Source organism: Scomber scombrus, chromosome 12 (genome assembly GCF_963691925.1).
Source record: "Scomber scombrus chromosome 12, fScoSco1.1, whole genome shotgun sequence".
NCBI lineage: Eukaryota > Metazoa > Chordata > Actinopteri > Scombriformes > Scombridae > Scomber > Scomber scombrus.
Genome location: NC_084981.1, coordinates 12,706,817 through 12,734,682, shown reverse-complemented (window position 1 = coordinate 12,734,682; position 27,866 = coordinate 12,706,817). Strand labels below are relative to the sequence as shown.

The 27,866-nt window shown below is 38.1% G+C and overlaps 1 protein-coding gene across 1 annotated transcript in view; it reads right to left on the bottom strand.

Moving 5' to 3' along the window:
• Positions 1 to 27,866, bottom strand: part of eys (eyes shut homolog) — a gene marked incomplete at its 3' end in the record, with an annotated part of 165,495 nt that overhangs the window by 91,691 nt on the left and 45,938 nt on the right. Inside the window, 4 exon segments of the mRNA XM_062430919.1 lie at positions 10,569 to 10,828; positions 11,688 to 11,809; positions 16,881 to 17,002; positions 19,384 to 19,581. Of these exon segments, the coding sequence (XP_062286903.1) occupies positions 10,569 to 10,828; positions 11,688 to 11,809; positions 16,881 to 17,002; positions 19,384 to 19,581 (702 nt within the window).

Genomic DNA, 27,866 nt, shown 5'->3' with positions numbered 1-27,866 from the left:
AGGTAACCCACTCCATTAAATTAAACAAAATAATGAAAATGCATGAGTTGGCTCCAGTTATGTGCCTGTATTATATGTCATAACCATGTCACTGTAAAATTAACATTAAAGGAGACCTATTATAGTCATTTCCAGCTCTATATATTTATTTTTTGGACTCAACTAGAGTGGTTTTGCATGATTCATAGTTAAAAACAATCTTTATTTATCCTACACTTACTCCTTTACCTAACCCTCAGTACAGCCTCTGTCTCTTACAGGCAGTCTTAACTCCTGTTCCTTTAAGGTCGCCCTCTTGACGAGCCCACTATGTTCTGAGCTTCCAGGAAGCCTGTCGAGGGGAAGCTGTATTAGAGTCGTGTTAAGTTACCACCAATGCAAATCCCAACATTTCTTGCTTTACTGCTTCAAATTAAAACCTTTTAAATTACTAAATAACAGGATACTTTTATTGTGAAGAATTTACAGGAAATAAAACAAATATTTTTAACAGAGATAAATATGAACATCCAACACTGCAATGTTATATAAGCATAATAGGTCCCCTGTAAGCGAAATTATGTTAGAAGGCTGCAATTACTGCTGAACTCGAAGAGGTTACATCCACAATATCTTTTTGTTTTAATATGCATAACTTTTGCTACATTTACACCTAGTGTCCACATTACTCAGATGTTGGCAAAGAAACCCACATTTGCTCCCTGATTGGGAATGATCAATTACAATGTTTCCTTCCCTGATTCATCATACCCTATCAGGACAACTTCCAATCTATGTTTTCCAACGAGAAAAGAGAACTACAAAATGGATTTCCATGCTACTCTATTTCTACATATGGTATAGCACAGTTCTTGTTGTGGGTGAGTTTGTTTTTCAGTCTTTTCCTGCTTAAAGAGGACACAAACTGTTTAATGCAGCTTTAGCTAGTTAGCATAATTTAACATTTCAAGAAGGAGAGAAAATGAGATTGTAACTTACTTGAACATCAGTAAAACTGATAAATATTGGCTATGCTTTAGGGTATGATTTCCACTAGGAACAGTGCAGAACATGCTCCTAACACTTAAAAAAAAATGGTACAGTTATAATTTGAGTAAATCACTACATCATCGCTTAATAGTATTCTCTACTGCCCAGCTGTCATAATCCAAATGAGAGAGTACGCTGACTTGATACAAATGCAGATGCACCCATCTAGGTTGCCTTTGGCTGTTACCCTATGCTTAAAGCAATGAGCTTCGTGAGACGTAGTGAGCACTTGGGTGACTGTTTTTGCTGTGAGTTTTGCCTCTCAGGCTACACACATGCTGCCCTTAGCCATTTGATCGGTGAAGCTTGCTGGGGCTCTACGTAGCCTGGCGGCTGTGCCAAGAGCAGACACTAATCACAGGGGACAAATAAATATATATTTTTTAAAAGACTACTTTATTTACATTTTAATTTACAGGTGACAATGTATTTCTATTATGCATCATGTGTATTGTAAAATATTTCCTAAAAAGACAAACAACAGGACATAGATATGAGGCAAGAAGGGATATATAGTGAATACAAAAATCCTGATGTCTATCATAGAAGCTATACATTCACATAGACCCTGAGATTTCGTTGTATTCTATCACATTTGAGACAAAACCTTTGCTACTGACTGTGCTGCAGAAAACTCTATTCTGTTAACACTGTGGCAATTTTCGGCATGTGGATACTTTGACCTGCTGTGATGCATTCAGGGGTTAAACACCAATAATGTTAGAAGATACTAATAACTGCAAATTTTTTTATGAAGAGAAAACCCCTGATAGCACTATGTGCTCATTGACGTTTTGTTCTGCTTTTTTTGATGCAGCTGTTGTTCAGGCTGGAAACAGAGGTCTCAGAGCTAAAATGGAAGAAAAGAACTACCTTTTGCCCTCAGCAAAGGAATATCACTGGCGTGCTGAGACCTTTGCTCATTGAGGGGGCATGCTCTCATACTGAGACTGAACACCTGCTACATTTGAATATTTTCTTTCCGTGCGCCGTCACTTTCAAAATACTAGACTAATATTAGTTCTCAAAATGGTGCGTTGATTTGCATGCTATGAACTTTGTTATGTTATGGTCCATTATTCTATGAAAGGAAAGTCTTTGGCATATCTTTGATCTCAATAATTGTAATATGGGTAGAAATGGTGATTGTGGAAGTTCAATGTCACAGTAGATTGGTTTAGTTACTGTACATTAAGTTTAACTGATGAGTCAAAATATAACACATTTTATCTATTTCATTAGTCTGTTAGATGTTGTGTAACCCCTGTGTTCCATGTTTTGCTGCTATTCTGTCTTGGTCAGAGGACCACTGTAAAAAAAATTTTTTTTCTCTTTAATGTCTTTAATTTAATCTCAGTGAGGCACTTTCCTCGTTAAATGGGATTGTTATTATTATTCAACAATCCTATGAACAAGTACAAAGACAACCAATATAGTTTGCCATAAATATATGTACAAGATAAAATGCATACAGATTATAAACTAACTTGGTCTATGTATTTAATAGTGTAAGCCCAAAGGTAAGTGCCATGCTAATAGCTAAAAGCTAATATGTTTGATATCACTATGTAGGCGGAAGAAAAAGGTCAGTGACATTCACATACAGTACCAGTCAAAAGTTTGGACACACTTTCTCTTTCAAGTGAATGGAAATGTGTGTCCAAACTTTTGACTGGTACTCTACATCTGCCAGGGCATTTACTTCATAAACCGATGTACATCCACTATAAATCATACTGGCTATGCTGTCCATAAAACAGAAGTATGAATTAAAATGAATGCAATGAGGAGAGCCTTTTTTGTCTTTGGCAACACATATTATCAGCACATCTTTTTCAATATTAGGTATGTGTCAGTTCTCTTGTTGACACAGCTTCGCAGTAGCTCATTAACCAACTGTTTGGTAGGACACAATCTCAATCTTGTGGAAGGTGAAGGCTAGTGTAGCCTGCCATGCAAATAAAGGGGTTTGTTCTCCATCTGGCCAGGAACACCTCTGGGGATATTCTCAGCCATGGTGACCAAATGGTTTTTGCATGTTAAGGGACAACACAATGCTTCTGAATTAATTCACCTCACTACAATATACTGCAAAATTCATATTTCTGCATTCCAGGCAAACCAACTGTCTCCCTTACAAAAACTCACATTAAACACTGAATAATGACACCCAAAATTCATTGAAAAGCACAACAAGATGAAAATAATTATGAGGACTTAAATTAAACTAAAACATTAAGTGCTAAAGTAACACACAGGTCTTTCTATTGTACATAATTGGCTCTATATTATATTATAATATTATAATATATTGCTTGAGTGACTGCAAGTGCAATGGTCTGAGTAAAGTGGATTATGGATCAGAGGGTGTGGTTAATAATAAATACACTTTTAGCCAGTCATATCACTGCTCTTGTAGTGCTGAAACAACTGTGCAAATCACAGTAAAGCATAACAAGCAACAAAGTGCCAAAAATGGAAAGATGCTTCTTAAATAAATCATTGTTGTCTGGAAGGTGCAGAGCATTGCAATGTGAAAACACATTGTCACAAAGCCAGAAGTACATGGTGTTTGTGTCTTTATACTCATTCAGTATGATAATAGAAATACATAATAGAAATGTTAGTGAAGCTATTTAAGGCTCTATGATCACACCAATCCAACACAATTTATTCTGACTCATATCAATAATGTTCACGTTACATTGGTGTGATATGAGAAAACAGCATCTGCAACACAGTACATCTAAAGAATAAAACCTGCAATGTCAAGTTATCATAAACAGGAGGGATACAGACAAGTCTGGTGTGTCTTAGTCTGAGATTATTTACAGCAGCATGTCATCATTTGCAAATTATTCAATCAATGTAAACTCAGTGGTCAGTCGTGCATAATGGCACTGCATTCTGACGTGGCACATTTGAGACTGCAGATTTATAAATATATCTGTCCTGCTGCCTTCAGCTGCTGCAGGGATTTAATGAACTGAGGGAGAAGCTTTTCATACAGTATTACACTGCTGTGGATAAAATATACAGTAAGAGTCACCCATTTTAATTTATGTAGAAATGTAGACTGATTTACAGGCGCTCCTGCTTTAACCACATTAAACATTATTGTTTGATGCCAATTTAAATGTATCTACTAGTTGAGGAGTGTTTAATTAATATAGATAATTTGCATTGTTGCTGCACATTTGTTGAGATTATTTAGTTGCCTCTTGTTGATAAAGGAGATTGACTTTGTGCCAGGAATAGTCTTGGTTTTTAGACATCTACTCTCTACAAGACCCAATTCAACCGAAAGACCAACAACTCACTATGCTCTGCCCTACTTGAATCAAATTCTCTTATTATTGTGTGTCTCCTCCAACCTGTGCACCATGCACACAGTGCTGGGGAAGCAAATTTCAAGGTCAGGAAAATACCACACTGTCTGAGCACTGTTGCAATGGATGTCATGCCCCCACTAAATTAGGGTTCTATGACAAAAATCAAATAACATTTAAAACAACTTTGTGAATGAAAAATATTTAGAAAGAACTGAAATGTACACGTTGTTATTGCTTCTTTGTGAACCCACACTGTTACCAATCCTTAAAATATTATTAACAACCAATCTAAGTCGTTACAATCTTACTTAAATGTTATGAGATGTCTACCATTTCATGTCTTAATTCAGTATAGTTATCAAATCCAGCCAGCTGATGTTTTGGTTCATTACTTCAAACCCATATAGTACACAGACAATATGGCATTTAAATTCCATCCAAAAATGAATTGCATTTAAGTTCCAAAAATGAATAACTAAACTGTTATAATAAAATGAAATAGTCCTGTAGCAGATAACATAGAGAACCAATATTGCCTGAGGACTTGAAAAAACATCATACAATCACTGGTCCAAATAACTTGCTTGGGTTGTGCTTAGACTGTGAAATAATGGCTATAAATAATGGTTACATATTTGAACAAAAGTATTTGTCCATTAACAGTCTATGAAAGCATATTACCGGTTTTATGTTTAGATTAGATACTCATCTGACAGTTTAACATGTTCAAAGTTCAGATTCAACCCTCTACAGTGAATTCAATTAAATTACAGCCTAAAATTATTTGAGGCTTTTGCCTTTTAGACAGTGTCAGTGGATACATCCTGGACAGAATGGAAGATAATACTGGAGGATATGGAAGAAATGTCCCAGATCAGATTTAAACCCAGGATGTTGCCGCCTATATGCAAACTTTTATCTGGTGAAACCCTTCAACAAACTGAGCAAGGACATTGAGGCCTATAGATTGTGTACAAGATTCAGAATCTGATGTTACTTGGCCTTGTACCGTAATCTGTGTTGAGCGATTGTGTGCATGTTTGTTTCATTTGTTGTGGTTGTCAGCCAGTAACCCTCAACCCAACCTCTACCCTAACTCTCCCATTTTCAGGTTACTTCTCTGTCAGGTCTGGCACTCCCTGCTGAGGCTCCCTCATTAAGAGGAAAGTGGAACATCTGTGGCAGACAGGCAAGATGACTTAGGCCTCCTGGCCAGTGCCTCAGTAGAGAGTCACTGCTACACAGAACAAAAACTTTTTACTATCCACAATTAAGAGAGGATAACTGCTTTCCTTGTATTTTTCTTTAAAGGAAATTCTTTCACCTACCTCTGGTTTTATGCTGGCCTGCAGGTTCTCATAGTATACCTTTGTAGACAAAACTCATTTCCATTGTGGGTGCGTCTTACAAATCCCTTTAATGCTACTCCCAGTGGGCACATCCTAATGGCTGCCTTTTAGTTCCTGTTGAACCGACTAACACCAAAATTACCACATCACCCTTTTTCTGAGACTGATATAGTCTAGTGGGAAAACTATGACCACACAATTTATAACACATTCAGTACAGCAAATCTGAGAAAGCTGATTATTAAACTGAGAGTTTAAGTGCTTATTAAAAAAAGAAAAAGACCTGTCATCTGCCATCAGCAGTTGTCCTAAAACTGGCCATGAAGAGTTTTACATCCATCGCCTGCTGGCTGTTTTAACATGGGATAGTAGTATCCTTTCAATTATTGTTTACAAAAAGTAGCATGCAGCCAAAATGTTAACAAAACAGGAAAATCTTATCTTAAAACATAAAATGACAGAGCTGATTTGTGTCTTATAGTTTATGTTGATTTAAATTAACATGGGGCTTCTGCTCCTGTTTTTTGGGCCAGATTTGACACATTTTGTCTTTCTCAGTCTCTCTCCTCATTGCATATGCATTTAAGGGAGGAAATGATAAAATAAATTATAACAAAGAAGTTATATTAAAATGCACCTGTACAGTACATGTGTAAACATGGCACAAATGGAATTCACAATAGCAACAAGGAAGGTTGCAGTGGAGAAAAGAAAAGAAACATGCAAAAATAATCTAAGATATTATTAATGGTCATAATATCAGATTACTGTAATGATAGTGGAAAAATACTTGATGTTCATTAAACTTGAATTTGAACATGCTGAAACTATGTTTTTTTTGTCTTTGTAAAGATATTTTAGTGAGTTTGGCAGCATTTACCGCAGTATTAATATATAATAAATAGATAATAATCTCTTTCAACACCATCTCCACCTGCTCTGATGTTACTCCGTCAACCCGTTTCCCACTAAAGTGTTTATTGTCACCAAATGAATTAATAATCAGATACATGCAAAAAATGATAACATCAATATTTAATAGTAGTATTTTAACTAATAGTAAGTTTCTCAGGAGATAAACCACATCAAGACTAAGATCGCTGTTACTATTTTTTCCAAGCTTGGTGACCTCATAGAAATCCCACTGCTTAACTGTGCCTTCATTCGCAGTTTGCGTCTTGGAGGGCTGTCTCCAGCTGACTGCATAATGAGCTGCTGTCTTTGTAAATCAAATACTGAATACACGCGGACTGGGGCTGTAAACTAAATGAAAAGTGCTGCACATATTTGTGCAATGACATTTTCAAGCTACATCTGGCCCTGAATGTAAGCACAACTTGTGTTTGTTAACATGAAAACTCCACATGGCACCTTAAACATCTCTGACTGAAAAATATATGCCTCGTCAAGATAGCTATTGTTTTCCATAAGACCCTCTCTCTTTAACAGCATAAACCTTCATGTCTACCCTGAGGCATTTTTTTAAACATGGTGCAGCTGCCACATTGCAATTATTTCCAACTGCAGCCATGTAGAGGATGAGACCAAGTGGATTCAAATGAACTGCAGTTGGAATGTGGACCATTTTTGCGCTGTAAACTATTTGATGAATTTAATTTCATTACTCAAGATTGAGTCTCTAATTCAGTCTCTTTTGAATTTTTAAGCTCTTTTACTGCTGCCATAATATTTTCTGCCAAGTACACAGTGATGTTCTTATATGCACCATCTCATCCCATATTCATTTTATTATTCTGTTGTGTGTGGTGTGTGCTGGACGTTGCTGTTTTGACACTTACATTTCATTCAGGATTAATAAAGTATTCCTTATACATGTTGATAAACATGAATCAAACTTGATTTCCATGATGCAGTATTCTAGCACCAAAAACCTCTAGCAACACACCATGCAAAATAATAAATGCTGAAAGTGCAATGTACAAAAAGACTAATCTGTATTGATTTTATAACAAGTTAATTTTGATAATGTTTACTATGCAATGGCCGTCTTGAGTGTGTGAGATTTTCCTATGGCGGTAAATCTGGCAGACATAGGCAGACAAATTCTAATTTAATTAGGCCTGGGAAAAATGTAAGACCTTCACAATTTCCTTGACAAATAACCTCCACTGAATGGTTGATAACAATTCTGTAAAATTGTTGTTTTGGGATCAAGCCATGGGTTGTATAGCAGTGCTGTGTTTGTTGAGTAGTAGCTATGTAGGATGGATTTATGGTGAATAATAATGGAGAGTAGTGAGTCACAATGCTTGTGTGAAGTGAAAACGACCAAGCCCACGCAAAGCTCTTGGTGTAATGTATGCAGCCAGCACCTAATTTCTTATTCCTCTCCATGGAAGCCTTCTGAAACTAACCCAGCCACTCTATTTATATCTGGCAACATCTTTTCGTCTCTGCACTGATAGAGCCATTAAGTACAGTACAACACAGCTCTATAGCATTCCAACCTGCATGCTTATAACTTTGAATGTTAAAACACAATATACAGTTCCTCAACTGTTAGGCAGCTTATTTGTAAATTTCCTAACAGATCATACTAACAAAGTAAATGGTCTTTTTTTTTTTTTTTTTTTTTTTTTAAATCGCGCCCTGACCAATGTGTGGCTTTTGAATTTAACATGACACAGATATCTAGTGGGAAATCAAATCCAAGTGGATGTGTTTGTCTGTATGCAGAGAACAATGTTTCACATGGACCAAATTCAAAAAAATTCAAATAACTAAATTAACATTTTAAAGTTGTTACATTTGCAATAATCAGATTTTCTCAGTTACCCACATTTAATGATTGTTTTCTCTCTGTTTACCTGGTGATCATTTTAAAGTGATAACCCAAACAAAATCTTTATATCTGGTCATAACTGATAACATATGCCTATTTATTCACATGGTGAGCATATGAATAGACAGTAAAAAATACAATTTATTTATTATTTATTTATAAAATAAAAAAGTCAGTTTTGGTTATCTTTTTCACAGTGGAAACTTGTCATCTGAATTCATTGTCACAGACATGAATTCAAGTTGACCACGGGATGTCAAGGATGAAACTACCACTTTTTGACAGCCAAATTTGAATTTTATTCAACAGCCTCTGACACATACCTACAAACAATACACCAGAGGACAACCCTGCTTTATTTATCCATGTATGATGACTCTTTTGTATGTGGGGACATCCTTGAACAGCATGCAAGGACATCAATTTACAAAGTTCAAAACATAAAACATATCATGCTTTTGCACCATGCACTTAAATCTGTACTGTGCCTTTGGATCTGCCTTGCTCACCAGATTATAATATGGCAGTTGGCTTATGTTAGGTTAGCATCAACACAGGTTTTACTTCTATGATTTGCATTGCAACATTTCACAATAGCATGCACAAGAAGCACACACTTTATAGTGAGTTTGTGAGTGATATATGGTAAACATGATATTTGCTGATTTGTCATTAAATGGCTTGTTAGTAAAAACTGTTGATAGCTGTTAAGACAGAGCTTTCATACATTGCATTCCTGCAACTTTTTATCACCTTTTTAAAACATTTTTTTTTTTTTTTACAGTTATTAAGCAATGTTGAATGGTAATAGTGACTGCTCTTTTTGACCACTGCGCAAATATTAACAGGTTGGTTTAAAAGGTTTTTATTCGTTTGCCATGGTGACGGGGTCTAATTGTGTTACCCAGATGACTTGTTTGGACAATTAATGAGTGAAATAAAGAAAAACGAGCTACTGCATTATGCAAAAGAAGCAGAACAATTTCATCAGGGATAGATGGCAACAACATGTCACATGTATTAAGTGCTGATTAATGCACATTAGACTAATATGGTCTAATACAAATTTTAAAAAACCTTTTGGGTTTTGTTCTTATAAACTAAATTGAGCAATGGCTGATGATTTTCAAATGGATAATGTCCTGGTCCTACAATGCACTGTTTCTATAAATAATCATCATATGAGGGGACAGTGGATGGTGTTTACACATTAAGGATACAGTCCAGTATATAGTCCACTAGCAGATAATTAGCAGACAGCAATGAGAACATCTCAGCCACCACTCAGTTTAACTTGACTTTTTACAGTAAAGCCATCAGAAGAAAGTAAACTGAGATACAATAGGAGCCACATTCTCATAATGAACAAAAGGCCAAATGTCACCATTCTTTAAGGCACAGGGAAAGGCACAAAAATCCACCAATACATACCATCCACCAACTGTCTGGCAAGCTAGATTTGATCACCATGCTTATCATTCTTTGTTACTCATGACCAGCCAATGACCAGACAGTAGTTACATGGACTGTTCCATTCTGCTCAAGACAGTAGCACAAAAAAGAAAGTACTTACCCTAACCCGAACTTAAGTTTGCATCAATCAATCATGGTTAGAAAAAAATAGCACATTATCACTTGAAATCATCCCTATAGGAACACCTATACTGTTGCTGTGAGGCACATTTTTTCAGAGGTGTCAGGAGTATGGTTCAACATATGATATATGCACGGGAAAACAACATTTATTGTCTCTGTTGATACAGTAACTTTTTGGAAAACCTCATACATTTCAGAGAGAAGATACAAACAATGCATGCTCACCTGTGACTGGATTTTTTTTTTTTATCTTCTTGCCAGAACCTTTTGATGTATGATGTACATATTTAACTTATATTGTTTTGTTGTTGTTGGTGTTATTTTCAGAGTAGTTAAATATAGCATTCTGCCTACGTACAATAACCTATTGAACAAAATGCTGTACTTACACTCAAAAAGTGGGCTGAAAAAAAAAAAGAAGCTCTATTTGTATAAGGCTGTGGCGGTGTGCTCACTCACCAGCTGGGCATCTGCAGTAGGCTGTTCCATTGGAGCGTGTCAAGCAGGTGGAGTTGTGCAGGCAGGGATTATGGAGGGGGTCACAGGGGTCATAGGGCTGGTTGCACAAGGGGCCACTGAAGAAGGGGGGGCAGGTGCAGAAGAACTCCCCAGGTACATCTGACTCTTGACACTGAGCTCCATTTAAACAGGGTCCAGAATCACACTCATTCACATCCTCGGCACAGTTCACACCTGTCCAGCCTGGTGAGCACAAACACCTTGAAAACACCAGAGAGGAAATATGGCACTGTAGAGGTTATTTTGGCATGCATTGAAATTAATTATAATAAATAAACACTGATTTAGTAGTTTTGTAATGGGTAAATGTTTTTTATTTTATTTTTATTTTTTATTGTTTTTCCTTGAGGACACCTGTGTTAAAAAATGATAAATCAATATACACACAAACATATATATAATATATACTATCTAATCAACATTTTGCATACAAACACAATGTTATGGTGCATGTATGGGGACTGCATCCCTCCTGGATCTTTGTGTGAGACAGAACAGGGAATTTACAGGTTAATTGCAATACTGGTCAGAGCAGCTCTTAATTCTGGACAGCTGAATGTAGGACACAGGAGGTTAGAGCACTGAGTGGGGATTAAATGGAAATGTATGCATGTTAGAGGCAGACAGTGAGATAGACAGGGACAGAAAAACAGAGAGCAAATCGGAGTACGTGTGAATCTGAAGTATCTGCTCTTAAGGCAGGAGAATATTCCACTTGGTGGCAGTGAGTACCCGAGCACTACCAATCACTCCACCTTGCATTCCTTTCCATCCCCCAGCTTTTCCACCTGAAGCAGTTTTACGTCTCCCCTGCGAGAGGGGCATTAGCTGAAGCAGATACACCAGCTTTTTCCTCCAATGAGTCACAGATCCCCTGAAACCTTTTCATGCTGTGAGCCATAGATTGACTCATTTGTTTTACCTGCCATCTGCAATTCATTATCTCTGCTGCCAGTGGAAGGACATATTGCTATCTCTGAACGGCTTCTTTTTCTGCATTTATTAAGTGACTGATGCACCTCATGAGGACAGTGCCCTCGAGCAAGCTCGCACACCTACTTGTAGCTGTTGAGAAGGTCTGTGCAGGTGGCGTTGTTTTTGCAGGGCTGTGATAAACATTCATCAATTTCTTGTTGGCAGTTCTCCCCCTCCCAACCGGAGTGACACACACACTCATAACTCTGGAATACAAAAGATTGAGATAAAAAGTGAAATATACTGGCAGAGCATTAACACTTTACACCTGCACTTGACCCAGTATAATGATTTAAGTAGGTTTAGTCTGGAATTTATAGAAATAGCAATACTTACTTTTAGAGAATTACTGGATACAGACAGCAATTGTTAATTATGTTGTAATGTATACTGTAGCAGTTAAAGGGCATACTGCAATTTATTTGTTTACTTATTTATACCTGTTATATTTTACCATACAAATGGCACAATGTTTAATATACTTGATGCAATTAATCTCAATTTTTTTTTTAAATATTGTAGAATAAAACATCCCACTCACAAAAAAAAAGATATTTCCTGTGGAAATCTGTTTTAACTGTGGAAGAGCCATGCTTGTCTTAAATGTTCACATTACTGATATGCAGATGTATTCCTTCTACCACCCACCCACTGGATAAAAAGCCTGCTTTCTTCATGCCATTCAAGGTATAAGGTACAAGCTTTTATCAAGCACACAATATTACACACACACACATATTTGTGTGGAAAGGAATTTTCATAGCCAACATGTAAAAGAGGTTTGATTTGTCAGGATTTCTTTGTGTAACCAATGAATATGTTGTCTCTACTGTACATTAAGATACTGTATATATCATAGCCTTGCTAATCGCTTTAATTTTTCTTTCCACCATTCAGTGTAACAGTATGTCCATGTCCTTTATTTCATCATTGCAATCTGCATTAGGATAATTAATCATGGCATGAGAGATGAATGGTTTGTTGTCTATTCCTTTCCAAGGTACCCGTTTAATTTAAATTCCTCTTTGCATAAAGGATGAAGGTAGTCATATGGTCAAGGGTTTTTAAGGATTCCTCATTGCCAACGTTCTGTCTAAGGGTCCTGGGTGCTGCTGGTTGAACACATGCTAATCTGTATTTCATACACTGGAAGGGAGCCGTTAAACTCTGTCTGATATAATTTGTACACTGTAGGCCCTATGCTGGTGGGGGAAAAATGCCGTCATCTCATGATAAATTAGATACCTCCAGGAGACTCCAAGTCCTTTCCCCTGGCCATAGAACATAATCTCATTTTTGCTGCTAAGTCACCTTCAGGGACCGCAATTCTCAAAAATAAGCTAAAGCTTTGTGGAACATGGTGTTCTGAGAGGGGGATAGCTACACTCTAAACAAGACGTTTTCAAAATCTGTCCTTTGAATTATTATTTTTTCAATAATGAGTTGAGTACAAAAATAAATAATACTACAACAACAAAAATCCTGTATTGGTTGATTGTATTTTTTACATTATATATTTTGAATCACACCTGATTCCCTTTTTAAGTAGTGTCCTTTGGTCTTTGAATTTAAGTATTTAGTTTAACCTAGCAATAACATATTAAAACCAGGATTCTATGCTGATCTGTTATGTAGGACTAGATGTTAATATCCCTTAATTGCACAACTGAGACATGCTATTTAGACTCTGCGAGATGATCAAGTGAGTAATAGCATCTTCTGGGTTATCAAGTTGGTGCCCTCTTTCCTTGATGTTTTGCTGATAGGTACACGACACTTATCAGGCTCACTCCCTAGATGCCATCTACTCACTTGAGGGCCAGGTGGAATCCTTTCTCTACATCCATGGCCAATGACTACCCTTTTCAGCAGCTTTGTAGACGTCTTTGCTTGCCTGTGGGCCTTCCCTCATACTCCCATCTTCTGAACAGCCTTGATACTGATATGGCTATAAACCCTCTACAGCCTACTTTGACTGGTCAGACCTTTGCTTTCCAGCCATGTTGTTGTGCAATGACTGTAGGCTCAGCGTACCTCAGCTTATTGCATTAGTAGAGCCCCTCCACTGCCTCTCCACAGCTGGTATCAGAGCCTCTGGCCTATGGGTGCCACCATCTTCTAATTACTTGCTCCGCCTAGGCGCCCAGTGTCTGGTCTTGATGTTGTGAGTCTTGCTTGCCCCTCAGCTTCCTGGACAAATGATGTCCTCGCGCATCAGGATGAATAGGGAGGAAGGCTCATTCATCAACTTTTCAGAGCTGCCACAAGACAGTCTTGGTCTTGCAGTCTACCAGGATGAGTTGCTGGAGTTGGGCAGAGGGAGCATGCAGAGTCTCCTCTGTACCACTGGCTGAGATTCTTGGGAGATGGCAGGACATATAGGACAGGCAGCCTTGATGGTGAAATTCGCTCTGAATGTCCTTATTTCCCACAGCTATTTCCAGGAGATTTTACTCTTCTCCACTCCCTACCATCTCATCCAATGCCCTTAACTTGCTACACAAGTCTGCATCACTCAGACAGAGTTGCCCTGTTCCAGGCCCAAGACCAAAACCACTCCTCCCTTGTTATACTTGGTTCACTATGTCCCTGTGCTTGAGCGACATTTTTGCCTGCTTAGTTGCTTCTGACGTGGATTATTTCCTCTCTTTGGTGAGGATGGGGGCAGCTTGGGCTGCATATAGATCTCTCAACTCTGTTAGCGTCATCTCCAGTCATACTTTGGCACACTTGTAGTCCTCTGAGAGACTGGAAAAGGGTAGCTCTAGGTCTCCTTTGCTATAGATTTCGATACTGCTGAGGCATGAGGTCACATGAGGTGTGGAAGGAGCTCAAATTGCATACAGCAGAGCTTCAACTTGCCAGGGATTGTGATTCTGTCAATGCTCTGACGGTATCCTTCCTGAGCTGATATAATTGCTATTTAAGAGATGTGAGGGATGATTCCCACCTCCAGATGTTGCCACACTGATGTCTGCAGTTGTCAAACATAGCTGTAAGTCCTGGAAGTAAACTTTGATGAGGTTTGTGGGGGCCACTGACAACCTTGAGGAAGTCGGATGCAGTCCAGAGGAAGTTGTGAGGGACTAAGCCAAAGGTGTTACAGAATAACCACTTTAAGGTCAGTAACCTCCTTCTTGGCAACCTGGATCTGATTCCAGATGGTGATCACTTGTTCCAGACACCGAGAGAAGCCGGAGACTACTGCTTTCTGGATTGATGTGTCAATCAGATGGTTTCTTGGCAGGTATCTTTCGAGCCTGTGAATCACCATGCTAAATAAGAGTGTGCCCTTGATGTTTAGGAGGCATATCTGGTGGAACAAGCCAATTTTTGATGAGTCCTTCTCCTCTGGGATCAGGATTCCTCCTGCTCTACGCAAGGATGTTGGTATTTCCTGCTTGTGTCAGACCAGTGGGACAATTTTGAAACATGGTCATACTATTCCTTGCTTGCTACTTCATTTTCCGCAGAGGAAATTTAAGCATTTGTCCTTCAGTTATCTTGAGATTGTTATTATGGAGGATCACTCTCTTGAAACCAAAGTGTCCTGATAGCCAGAAATGAATATGCAAGTTTGCTTCTTGTGGGGCCTATGAATACTAAAAAGTTACTGATGTTTTTGTTGACAGAAATGGCAATACCACCACACCAAAATGCAACATGATGGCTTTGAAACCTCAAGGAGTTGTTTAGCAATCCAAACTCTGGCTTTAATTTATTTTTTAAAATTTTAATAGGTTGAAGTTTGACTTTGAATTCTGTCAAAATTAGTTTGTGGTTGTGTTTGTGGCAAATACATATTTTGCTGTTACACAATTAATACGTTTAAATTAAGGTTCTCACATTTTCATTCAAATTTTTCTCACCAGTTGGCCCATTTGGGACTCACAAACCAAAACATGCTTTTGTTTCTTTATTAATACATTTCCTAAATACATTAGTTTTCAAAAGCACACATTTATTTTAAACCTGAACATTAGGTGTGAACTGCACCAAAAGCTATCGGTCATTGTGGGAAAAAACAAACAAACAAACAAACACACAAACAAAAAAAACCCAAGATTTTATCTATGACACATCTGTTTCTCTAATGCAATCTGTTAGCAAATAAGCAGCTGTTGGAAAAAGGCCCCTGGTAGTCATTGCACAGTTTGTGAGCAGCATGCAGCTCCCAAGGCCTTTTTTGCAGCTGCAACAGATCAATGTTATTGGCTTGACAAACACTCAAATAACTAAAGAAGTAGAGCTGTGCCTTGCAAAAAAGTCTTAAAATGTCTTTAAATCCGTGTGTGTGTGTGTGTGTGTGTGTGTGTGTGTCAGTGTGTCAGTGTGTGTGTGTGTGTGTGTGTGTGTGTGTGTGTGTGTGTGTGTTGACCAAAAACGGCCACTGCTCAAACGTAGTTGTGTCTTTCAAAGAAGAATCATCTTTGACCACTAGGTCTTCTCTTCTACTTTTGACATGTCCATTTATAATGTCTTTTCTATGTCTACACATGCTTAACATACCCAGGAAATGCAACCAGCAATGGAGAAGAATATACTGGACTGTTACAGAATGTGAAGTCAAATCACAATAAACTTTGGTGCTTTGGAGTTTTATGCTCTATATATTCAAACCTATAGATTATAACTTTTTAACAACTTCTAATTACTAGTCAAAATGACCTAATATGAATTATAATAGGTAATATGAGTTTTTGGATGTCTAACTCTGGAAAAAAAACGCACAAAAGGGTGCATTTCATACTTAATGTGTCAATTGTAACCATCTGTCAAGTGTACTTTGGCCACACATTTGGCCATCGTAGCACATTAACAGCTCAGTCCACAAGGATTAAATGGCATAACTGGCATAATTTGTCAATTAGAAGAAATAATAATAATGTGCATTTATTAGAAAGTACCTGTTCTTATCTTATTTCACACCAAGTTGAAATGTACTAATAATCACTCAATAAGACTAAAATACTCTGTCCCATGTGGTTATATTTTGTTTTTTGTTAATAATACGTAGATGGTATTGCACAGTTGCATATATTCTACTGCAACAGACATGCTTTTGCACATGAACTACAAGAAAGCCATCAAAGGCAATAAGTTGTAGGTTGTGTGTTTCAGTTCTGTCAATATTTTACTGTGGTCTTTATAAAAACTGGTGTTTTTTCTTTGAGTTACCAGCTCTAGTGTTTAACAGAACACATCTCCATTTAAAGGCCTTTTAAAAGCTATTATATCACTCCATTATACTGTCATACAAAAAATCTTTCTCCTTACCAGATGGAGGTCCTTACATACTGAGTTGGTACTGCACAAACTGTTCACGCAGTCATCAATGTCTTGCTCACATCTCAGTCCAGCATAACCAGGATTGCAAAGGCAATAAAACCCATCTACAACTGGAAAAAGATCAGTATGTTAGTTACAGCACCTTGCATCATAAATGAAATCACTCTGCTCTCAGTAGGTCCTTTTGATGTAGTACATCTCTGCACAGGTAAGTGCTGACTTCATTTTTAATGGATATAACCATTACATACAGATGGGCGACAAATTAAAAGAAAACCTGGTACAGGTCTGAATGCTTAACCCCTACAGTTATGGGATCAGCAGGATCTATTTTGCGGGAGCAGGGTGGGGGAGTGGGACGAGAGGGAGTTTACTGGCATGGTTTGAGTCCTCTTGTCCCCTTAGAGGGAAGGGTCACTGCAAATCAATGCAACATTTCTCTGAGTGATCACCTTTATCCTATGATGAAACATTGTTCTATCTGCGGTGGTCTCTTCCGGACTGATAATGCCCTCATCGTCACTGAATGGTTTGATGAGTACAAAAATGAAGTGAATCTGAGGACTGTCAAATATCACAGCATCCACAATAAAAATGTATGTACTGACTATGAATCATATGTTTTTAGTGTGCATATGTACTCTGTGAATGTGCAGTAAAAAAATACTTATTTTTTCTTATTGTGTTGAAACAATAAAAGTCAAAGTAAGCGCTTAAAAGAATAAAGATATTTTATTATCTAAACATTTGACATCTTTTTTTTTTTTATTTTATTGCATAAACCACATTGGAAGTGGAACTGGGAATCAATAACAGGAATCAACAAACAGAATCAGAATCAATAAAAATCTAACTGTACCCAATGCTATAAATGCCTTGTACTGTATCAGTTAAAGCTATTGTTGTTAAATCTGTCACCCCCTATGCATCAGTCTGACACAGTTTGACACTCTAACCATTTTTAAATGAACCCCTTCTGCAATAGCCATTCAGTCCTCTTTTCTTCCACTACTTACCTTGTCCTCCTGTCTGTATTTATCCCACTCTTTCTCAGTGAAAGTCTGAAAGCCTTGTCATTTGTTTCTACTAGCACAACACACTTGTAACACACTGAATGAAGGGAAAGGAAGTATAACAGAATGAGGGAGCCCATTTCAAGACCATTCTTTATTCAGATGTTAAAAATGTGCCAATTTCTTCGTTCATAAGTTAGAATCTCCCACGTCTAATAATCAATTCCTTGCTCTCTTTAATTATTAATGATGTTAAAGAGGGATGCATCATCCTGTTTCTGCAACACACCACTGGTGTACAGGCAGCCAGTGACAGAGGTAATTGCAGTTCTTACAGGAGTGAATTTATTACTTCCCCAGTCAGGGTCCCAGGATTCTTCATTATCCCAAAGATTTACCACGTAATCTATGCTGTCACTCTGTCTTGGTGCGTGTAGCTGCTATTACTCTCATTAAATGCTTTAGGTCCTGGGTGGCAGCAGCATTACTCATCTCAGCCACTGTGGCTATGCAGTGCTCTCCCTGGTGGCTGACTGGCTACTGCTGAGCCCTGCCCAATAGGTCCTAGAGGCCTGCATCTCTAACCTGAGGTGAACTGGCTGCACTCAAGATTAGTCAAGACAGCTGGTCGAGGTCTACTATCGCATAGTGAAGGATATGATACCTTAGATTGAGATCCATTGTTTGTGCATCACTGTTTTGTTCTTACATAAGCCAGCTGAAACAACATTGGCAGGATTTTTGAAATGCCAAAGACCCTGGAAGGTAATACCACAGCTCAAATATTCTGCTACTGAGAAAAATCTAATTTGGCTCTGCACAACTGGTATGAAGTAATTACATTATTTTAAGAAATTCAATACTTCACATAGATGTGTGCAGTTTCAGATTTTGCACAGTACAGGTTAAAATAATTTATAGAAATACTTTACAATTATTGACCAACTTGTGATAAAGAATCCCTTTCTTTGGGTTTACTTTTTGATGTATGATTTCATTAACAACTCAGGCTAGAGGTGGAATGCATAGGGGTAAAATCTTATCAGATAGCCACAAGCTTATGTTCTGCCTTAGACTTTGACATTATTATTTTTGTCATTTATCATCCATAATTCAAATTACAACACAACATTGATGCTTAATTGATTCTGTTTCACAGTTATGTTAAGGAACTAATCAAGCCTACTCCAGCAGGTAATGTCCTAGATCCTCACATCAGATGGAATAACTCCACTCTCATAACACCCATATTAGGTTCAATGGGGACCCAATTGAAAACTGCCAGTCAGACTGTAAGTGAGCAAAACTAAATTTGACATATTCACTCACTGTGTGTGTGTGTGTGTGTGTGTGTGTGTGTGTGTGTGTGTGTGTGTGTGTGTATTTATGTGTGTCTGTGTGTGTGCAAATGTGTGGAGCTTTGCTTTTGTCTTGAGTGCCTGTCAATAAGCATTCTGGCAAGATAGGCTGTTTCTTACCATCGTAGCAGAAGCCGTGAACACAGGGGCTGGAGCTGCACTCATCCACATTGATTTCACAGCGGGGGCCAGCGAAGCCCCGGCGACAATGACAGCGGAAACCCAAAGGGAAATGGTCCTGATCCAACTCCTCCACACACACTGCCCCATTCTCGCAGGGATTACTTGCCTCACAGGGTAAGAACTCACAATTATGACCTGGAGTGAAAGAAGGAAACACACATATGTGGGCTGTCTAGCAGGCAGGAATCTGTGTAGAAATACTAGAAATACAGTAGATGTAAAGAGCTGTGGAAAACCATACTGTAAGGTTTCCTTAAACTGGACTTTACTGTAGATTACATGCTATGTCAATGTCAGATAATAAACAACGTGATAAACTTACAACAAAAAAGACAAATCAGTCAATCCACTACAAGCTACCCCAGAGTCGCATTCTTATTTTTTATTAATTTAAAATGAATTTAAAATTATAGTCATTTCAGCAATTCTGTGTTACAAATATTGCCTGTTCCCCCATGTATCAGTTTCTCTTTCACATTACATGAACGACCAAAGTGATAAGGATAAGCAAAATATTTGCAGTGATAGATAATGCTCACAGAGATTCAGTAAATCAAACACTGGATGCTGTTTAAGATTAATTTTAGAATTGTCCACTTTTTACTTTTTTAAAAATTGGTGAAGTAAGACAAACAAGAGTAATTTAAAACAGATAGACATGAGATGATAGATACACAACAACAACAACAACAACAACAACAATATTCCATAAACAGATAGACCAAGGATAGAGTGTACTGGAGTAAATGCAGTGCTAACATTTGTGTAGGGATGTGATATGTTTCTATAGGTATTAACTGCCAATCATTTTGTGTGTGTGTGTGTGTGTGTGTGTGTGTGTGTGTGTGTGTGTGTGTGTGAGCATGAGCATGAGCGAGAGAGAGAGAGAGAGAGAGAGAGAGAGAGAGAGAGAGAGAGAGAGAGTTAAAACCAGCAACTTCAGTTTTTATTTTGTCCATTTCAGCAGATGATAAATGGATGATGTTGTTACAGTACCTAAAATATTAAATTAAAAGAAAACATTTATGCTTGTGCCAAAACAATTACCAAATTCATGGTCTCCATATTCAGTTCTGATTAGCAGTCCTGTTCCATACTGATTTAAAACAACTGATAAAAGCACACCCATGGCTATGCAATACTTCATTGTCATTTTAATGTGCTAACTGAAAATAATCATTTGCACTATTAGGATTTGTGTGTCACTCAGCAGTCACTTTGTTTTAGTGAACTGCTGCAACTGTACAGACATCATGTCTATTCAGGTCATGCATGAAGCGCATTTGTTGAAGAAAATCACTGTTCTCAAGCAAAGAAAAGAACAACAAAATAAAAAAGGAGACCAATAACATGCAGTCATACAACACATGTTTAAAAAGCCAGTATAGAACACCAATCAGGCCAGGTGATGTATGCCAAATGAGTGAATAGAAAGTGTAAACTAAACATGCAGTAAAAAACATGCTGTTTCCTACCTCTGATAATTTCTGTAAAACAGAGTGACATAAAGAAATCATGAATAGGACATTCCTAAAGTAATTGTTGCAAAAATGTTCAGCGTCAATAATTTTTTAGGTAAAATCGGCTCCTTATTAGTAGAGTAATTGTAAATCTGAATGGCTTATGCATACTGTAATCAAATATACAGCAAATAATTGGTACTTTATTGAGAATCTAACAAGGTCTGACAAGTTAACAAATGTTCAGGACAATGTATGATGTCTGTAGAAGTGCTCGTCCAGAAGACATCTGTGACATTTCCTTCACCTCTTTCTTGCTGCCTGAACCAAAGACCTCATTCTGACTGCCATATTTCCTTAAATAGCAGCCAGAGACTTTATTTATTTCAACTACGAAGGGTACCAAGCAATTAGGGGAGTGACGAGATTGCGTGCCACAAGATCTCACGTGATTAAAACATGACGATATTTCTCGTCAAGGTGAATGCTGGCTCGCGAAGCAGTATTCGGCTGCAACCAGCATAAGTGATGTATTTAAATATGAGTGATATGGGCATCATGCCTGGGGCAGCACTGGCGCGCACACTAAACACAAAAAAAAAGCTTTCTATCGCTCATTTGCATGTCACGTCTTCTTTTTATAATGTTAGGTATGGATCATTAACCGTATTGCAGTGGGCGCCCTCAGTCTAGTTTGTGAGCTAACAGCTTCTACCTGCTGAGAAGATCCCACAGTCAGCAGTAAGGGATGAGGAGAGGAGCAGGGGTAGGTTGACCTCAAGACTCTACACTACAAGCCTGAGGTAGGAGGAGCAGGGGAATCTAGCGCAGCTGTGGTAGCCTAATGATGCAAAAAGTCAAATTAGTTTCACTACCAAATTATAACACAATTAATAACTTGTGTATTAGTGTGATATAGGATTAACTTTTATTTCAGTTTTTTATTAGAAATATGTTATAATTTGTGATCATTTGATTATTTGCATATATTGCATTTGACAAATTCATACTCAGAAAGTAAAACTGAAGTAACATTACAAGTTGGTCAGTTAAAACATTTCAAAATGCACCTGCATTGTTTTGTATTTTGTGACTTTTAGTTACATTAAAACAAATATGTTTCCAGTCATATATTTCGTCATTGTTAAAATCTCGTCTCATCTCGTTCTCGTGAACCCAATATCCTGTATCGTCTCGTCTCATGAGCCGAGTGCATTGTCACACTCCCTAAGGCTTATATTTGAGGTCTTTATTTCTAATTCCCTCTGTTTGAAAAGCATATAAACTCATATTTTAGTACGAAACCTCCTTGTTTTATGATCTGCTTCCATTTCCCCTGTTCAATTTTTGTTACTTCATTACCGGGAACCAACTTACTCTGATGTGCACAACAGTAATTCTAGCTAAGTTCTTGCTTGAGTTCACCCAGAAGTTTTGGCAGTGCACCACTTAGCTGTAGCATGCGAGTAGCATGCGATTAGTATGCGATTAGTATGCGAGTAGCATGCGATTAGCATGTGATTAGTATGCAAGTAGCATGCGATTAGTATGCAAGTAGCATGCGATTAGTATGCAAGTAGCATGCGATTAGTATGCAAGTAGCATGCTCACTGGCTTAGCCAAGTTGCCCTGATTACCCATGCTCATGTAGTGTCACTGCCTTTATATAGGGTCTCCTCCGTCCTCCTCCCCTCTCTATGATGGTTGACTAGAGGGCTACGTATGTAGTCATAGGAGTAACAGGAATTACATTCAGGTAACTACTATGTATGCTTAACTGGCATACATATTACATAACAGGCATCAGGAGTGTATCCACTCGTTTTTTCCCCCCTGGCCTAGTTTTAGGAACCAGCCTTTATTTGTTCATATTGACCATACCCCCTTTCATTATTGGAGAGCTGGAATTTACTTGACTATCGTCTTTTATTTGAGGAAATATGGTATGTCAGCTTAGTACGTAGAGGTTATGGAGAGAATATTGATGATGGTGTTCGTTGTATAACAGCTTGCCAGTAATACATTATGCAGTAAAACATTGGGGCATTATTTTATAGATATTATCTTAGTAGAGCTATTGCATGACTTGGGAAATAAGTAACAGCACTTTTATTGTCAAACAAAATGCACACTGCTGTCAAAATGTGTAATTAACCATTCATTGTACAAAATGAAAGTGGTAATAAAGCTCTATGAAGCGTATATGTATATATACACACCAGTCAAAACTTTAGACACATTCTCATTCAAGTAAATGAGTGTGTCCAAACTTATGACTAACTTTTGACTATGCCACTTATTTTCATATTATTGTGCTTATATTGGGGCTACCTACCATTTAGTAAAGAACAATCCATCCAATGTGCATACATACTTGGAGAAAGACCCAGAGCAGAATTACGTCTGACATTACAGAAAAAGTATTTCTATTTGCTGTAGATACGCTTTGCTTCTCAAATGTGTGATATTAGACTTAGACAAGACTTTATTGATCCCTTTGGGCAGGTTCCCTCAGGGAAATTGTGGATATATAACGAGGAAGAGAAGAGAATGGGCTGCTGACTGGTTGTAACAACACAAACTGGCACAAATAAAGGCCTCTGTTTTTGTATGATGTATGTAGCTCTCTACATACCCAAAACACAACGTTCTGAGCTAGAAAGTGATATGTGACTCAAAACAGACTGAATATTTAAAGCTTGGTGTAAGTTATTGTAGTTCTGGCGTGTTACCACGCATGTAAATGACACACTGTATATGCTGTTGCTTTCATAAAACAAAGAAATCTTCATACACTTTTGGCAGTCTGAAAGAGAGTTTACTGTATCTGTATTTTGTTTTACTTACAGTTTTGTCTGACTTTGACTATGAAAAGCAACCTTACATCATGATGCTGCCACTACCATGTGCCACTTAGTGACGGTGTTACATCGGTAATCAACTGTGCCTCATTTCTGTTGCACTCTCTAAAGTCTTTTAAATTACACTGTAGCTGAAGACTTCAATTTTCATTTTCGTCAGAGCTCTGAATCTTTCTCTTTACGCTGTCAGTGTATCTTTGAAGTGCCTTTCTGTAAATTCAATGTGCTTTTTCCTCTGCTGTAAAGCCTAAAATTCTAAAGTGCTGCCCTGACTGTTGTCCTTCCAGGAAAATCTCACAGCAAATATGCTCATTAGACTGAGTGTAATCCTAACCATAACTGTCCAACTGATCTACATATATCAAAATAGGGGCTGATGCAACATGGCATGTTGTGGGTGGTGCGTTCTCTCAAATTAAGCTGGAATATTCAGAACTAATGATGAGAAAGTGATAGTAGAAGATGAATTGCTGAACTTTATTTTGGTCAAGATGAGAACCCTGAGTCATGAAGAAATGGTTTTGATGGTAACACACAGTTTCAGCTCTGAGCGGATACAATCCTCAAAGATTCTATTTGAAGTCTGTTCTAACACCTCCTAACACTGTGTTTCTCACAAAGGTGCACAAAAGGATATTACCAATGTAAAAATGTGCCTGAAAGTGCTAAATGAGAAGAGGATATACCAAGATTCGTCTCACACTACCTAGATGAGCTCCCTCTTGTCTCATAAAAATCATATTGATGTGTCAGCACTTCTAGTAAGAATGGAAATAAATCATGACATTTGCTGTGTGAAAAAAAACAATGCCCCCAAGAATGTGCAGGTGGTGAATGTTGCCCTTCATGGAGAAAACATGTGGCCCTCCTACCATGAACTCTGGTGTCATTAAGGCCAATTGTTGGATGTTAGCAACGACAATAATCCAGGCAGCCTACAGCCACAGCTCTGTTGTACTGGACTTCAGGACAAACCAAGCAGGTAGCTCTGGGTCTGAAAAGTGAAGCCAATGCTCTCTAATGGCCATCAGGAGGACTTCAAAAAATAAGTTTGATTGAATAAAAGTCGATGGGGAAATTAACCTACCTTTCCTTGGGTTTATTACCCAGGGCTGATAGTGGAAAAAAATCCTGAGTCTGAGCTTTTTTCTGTGCCCCGGGAGGTGGGGAGGGGTGGGGGGTGCTATGTACAGTATGCGGCACCATTTTAACACATAACATATATAACATTATTTGAAAATAACCCTTTTAACTATCTCGCCACTTATCTGCCATATTGTCACATTGCTCTTAGCATACTCTGACAACAGACAGGGATTAAAGCAAAAAAAAAATCTTCTGACTGAAATTTTTTTTCCAACCAAGTCATATACTGTTCACCATCTACCTTGTCAGAAACCCTTTTACGGTGGCTTCCTAGGATTTAAGGTAAAACAAGGTGGAAACAGCTGAGAAAACGAGATTATATTTCATCCACTAATCATTGCTGCTCTTTTCTAAATTAAATGGAAAAGCTTACAGGCAATAATAAGGCATATTGCAGTCTGTATAACCACAGTGGAGGTCGGAGGTATAAATGTTCAGAAATGGTTTGTATTATATTTAAGCACCTTATGGGCTTTGGAAAATAGTTATTAACATTATAAAAAGTCAAACGGTCCATCAGACCATTGCAGTGATAGAGAGAGGATATTTATTTTTTATATATTTATTGCCCTCTTGCCTTGATGACAACATCCAGTCTCAGAATATGAGAAAACGGGTCATTTTTTGTTGGTTTGCCAGTGATTTTATCTTTTATTATTCTAAATATGAAAAGAAAATCAAACCATTTTTAAATTTCTGCTCATCACTATTTGACCAGGAAAAAGAAAAATTGTATTTCAATTTAACATTTTGTATTTTAAAACAAAAATCAAGTAACCACTCGTTTTTTTGGTGGATTAAATTAAATTACTCTTCTTTTTTTTACTCTGGTAGATTGTATTACACTTACAGTAACATAATGAGTGTAGCTGTCACTTCCAGTTTTCACCTGGTGCACTGTCTGTGTGAGCAGCACATACTGAGGACTCAGCTCGACCAGGTGAAACAGAGATTATCATCATAGACATAAAGAAGATCTCTCATTAAGACTTTGCTTTCTTACATTGAACCAACCAAAACCAGCACAACGTTGCTGCCATGTACTTTAAACAGCACGCAGGTGTTTGAGGCTGAGCTGCAGGGTTGAGTGGAGGTGTGTGGGGAAGCTAACAGCTAACACAACAGCATCCTACAGCCGCTACCTCTGTAGCCGCTTACTGACGATCAACTCTGTCCTCCATTCAGTGTCTGGACCTTTTATACAGAACAGTGAGGAGAAATAAAGTAGTAGTAATCCTGCCGTGAACAGACTCTCAAAGGAGAGCAGCGTGATGACAGCAAACAGCAGCAGAGGCTAACGTTAGCTGCTCCTCTCCGTCTCGGGGGTGGAGCAGCAGACACACACACAGAGTTGTCACAACTTAACTCAGTCACTTAGATGCAGTAATTGTCTACTTGCTTACAACATCATTTTAACAATTTATTGATATTTAGAAATTGACTCGCGGGCTGCCCATGCCTGCTGTGTTTGTTGTGATAATAATATAGAGGGCCGGAATACTATCAGCCATGATTACCTCAGTAAACACTTTCCTAATGAGTTTATGATCCTTCCTTAATACAGCATGATGTTCATTTTGTAAATTATGATTCCGTTTAGAGTAAAGCTCCACACTCTCGTCCAAATATGGTCACTTCTCCTCATTTCTGACTGCATAAAACCAGGATGGTGACCATTGGGTGATGTCACATTGGTTATGGCCATTACTTTTATACAGTCTAGGGGACAAACAATCTCTCAAATGGAGCATTGTGGTGAGGGACGTCGTCTGAAGGCGAGAGCGAAAGAAGACTCATTGAAATTGGCACAGCTAGTAATATACAAACCTTCAAAACAAAGATGGTGACTGTATTTGCAACTAAGTTTGATCTGAGCCTGGATGCCGATGCTCTCAGTGACTATTTGAAAGAGAATCTGGGTCAGGAGGTTATGTGCTGAAAGACTAAGATGGCACATAGCAGATTCAGGCCATGTCATGTCACCGCTGAGTGTAACAAAGTAACACAAATGTATGATCTTAGCTTTGGCCAGCTGGGTCTTTTGTTTAGTGCTACTATGAGACAAGCCGGCCTAGAGGCACTGCAGTTGGTGTCTTGCTTGGTCCAGAGGGAAACAGCAGCTCTCAGAACTCTGCGCCTAGTGATGATTCTTGTATGTGCCTCAAATCTGTTGGGGCAGGGATCAGTGGCCAATAGATCCTCTCTAGGGGAATAGTAAGATCCGGGTTGCATCATACAATGTGTGTGGCCTGTGTGTAAGGCACAGTATTGCAGATAAAACAAGATGTTTGGCACACTTCTGAATCAGGTTTACATCCAGTGCCTTGGTCATTGTCTATGCACACAGCAAACGCTCATGCCTCTCTGAAAAATAGATAGATATTATATGGGATGGCCACCTCTGATAACATACCAATTGTTTTTTTAGTTTTTTTATGTATATACCTGTGCTGGCCGTTACTGGCAACTATGCTAATACAGGGAAGATGGACTGGATAAATCTAACTAAGGAGGGTATTAACAGGTCACTGACAACTTGTTATATAATACTAAACTGCATAGGGGTGCTCTGATGTGTTTTAATATGAACTGCAGAAAAACCCACATCATGGGCCCATAGATCATGGTATTGAACTATGGGCTCTTAATGCTTCTAGTCAGTCCTTTTGTAAACATAAGAACAAGGTGAATAATATTAAATCTGGATGGAATGATTGGCTCAGCAACATGCTGCACCTAGAGAAGCTTTTAAACTCTGGGCATAATCAGGAAGGCCTACACAGGGGTCAGCGAACATAAAAATCTTTACACTGCAAGATTCAAATATGCTCTCTGCTTTATTAAAAGAAACGAGAACACAATGAGAGATGATTCACTTGCCAGGAGGCTGCAGAATAATAACCATTATGACTTCTGGAAAGAGGTCAGGGTTATGATTGACTGTAAAACTTCT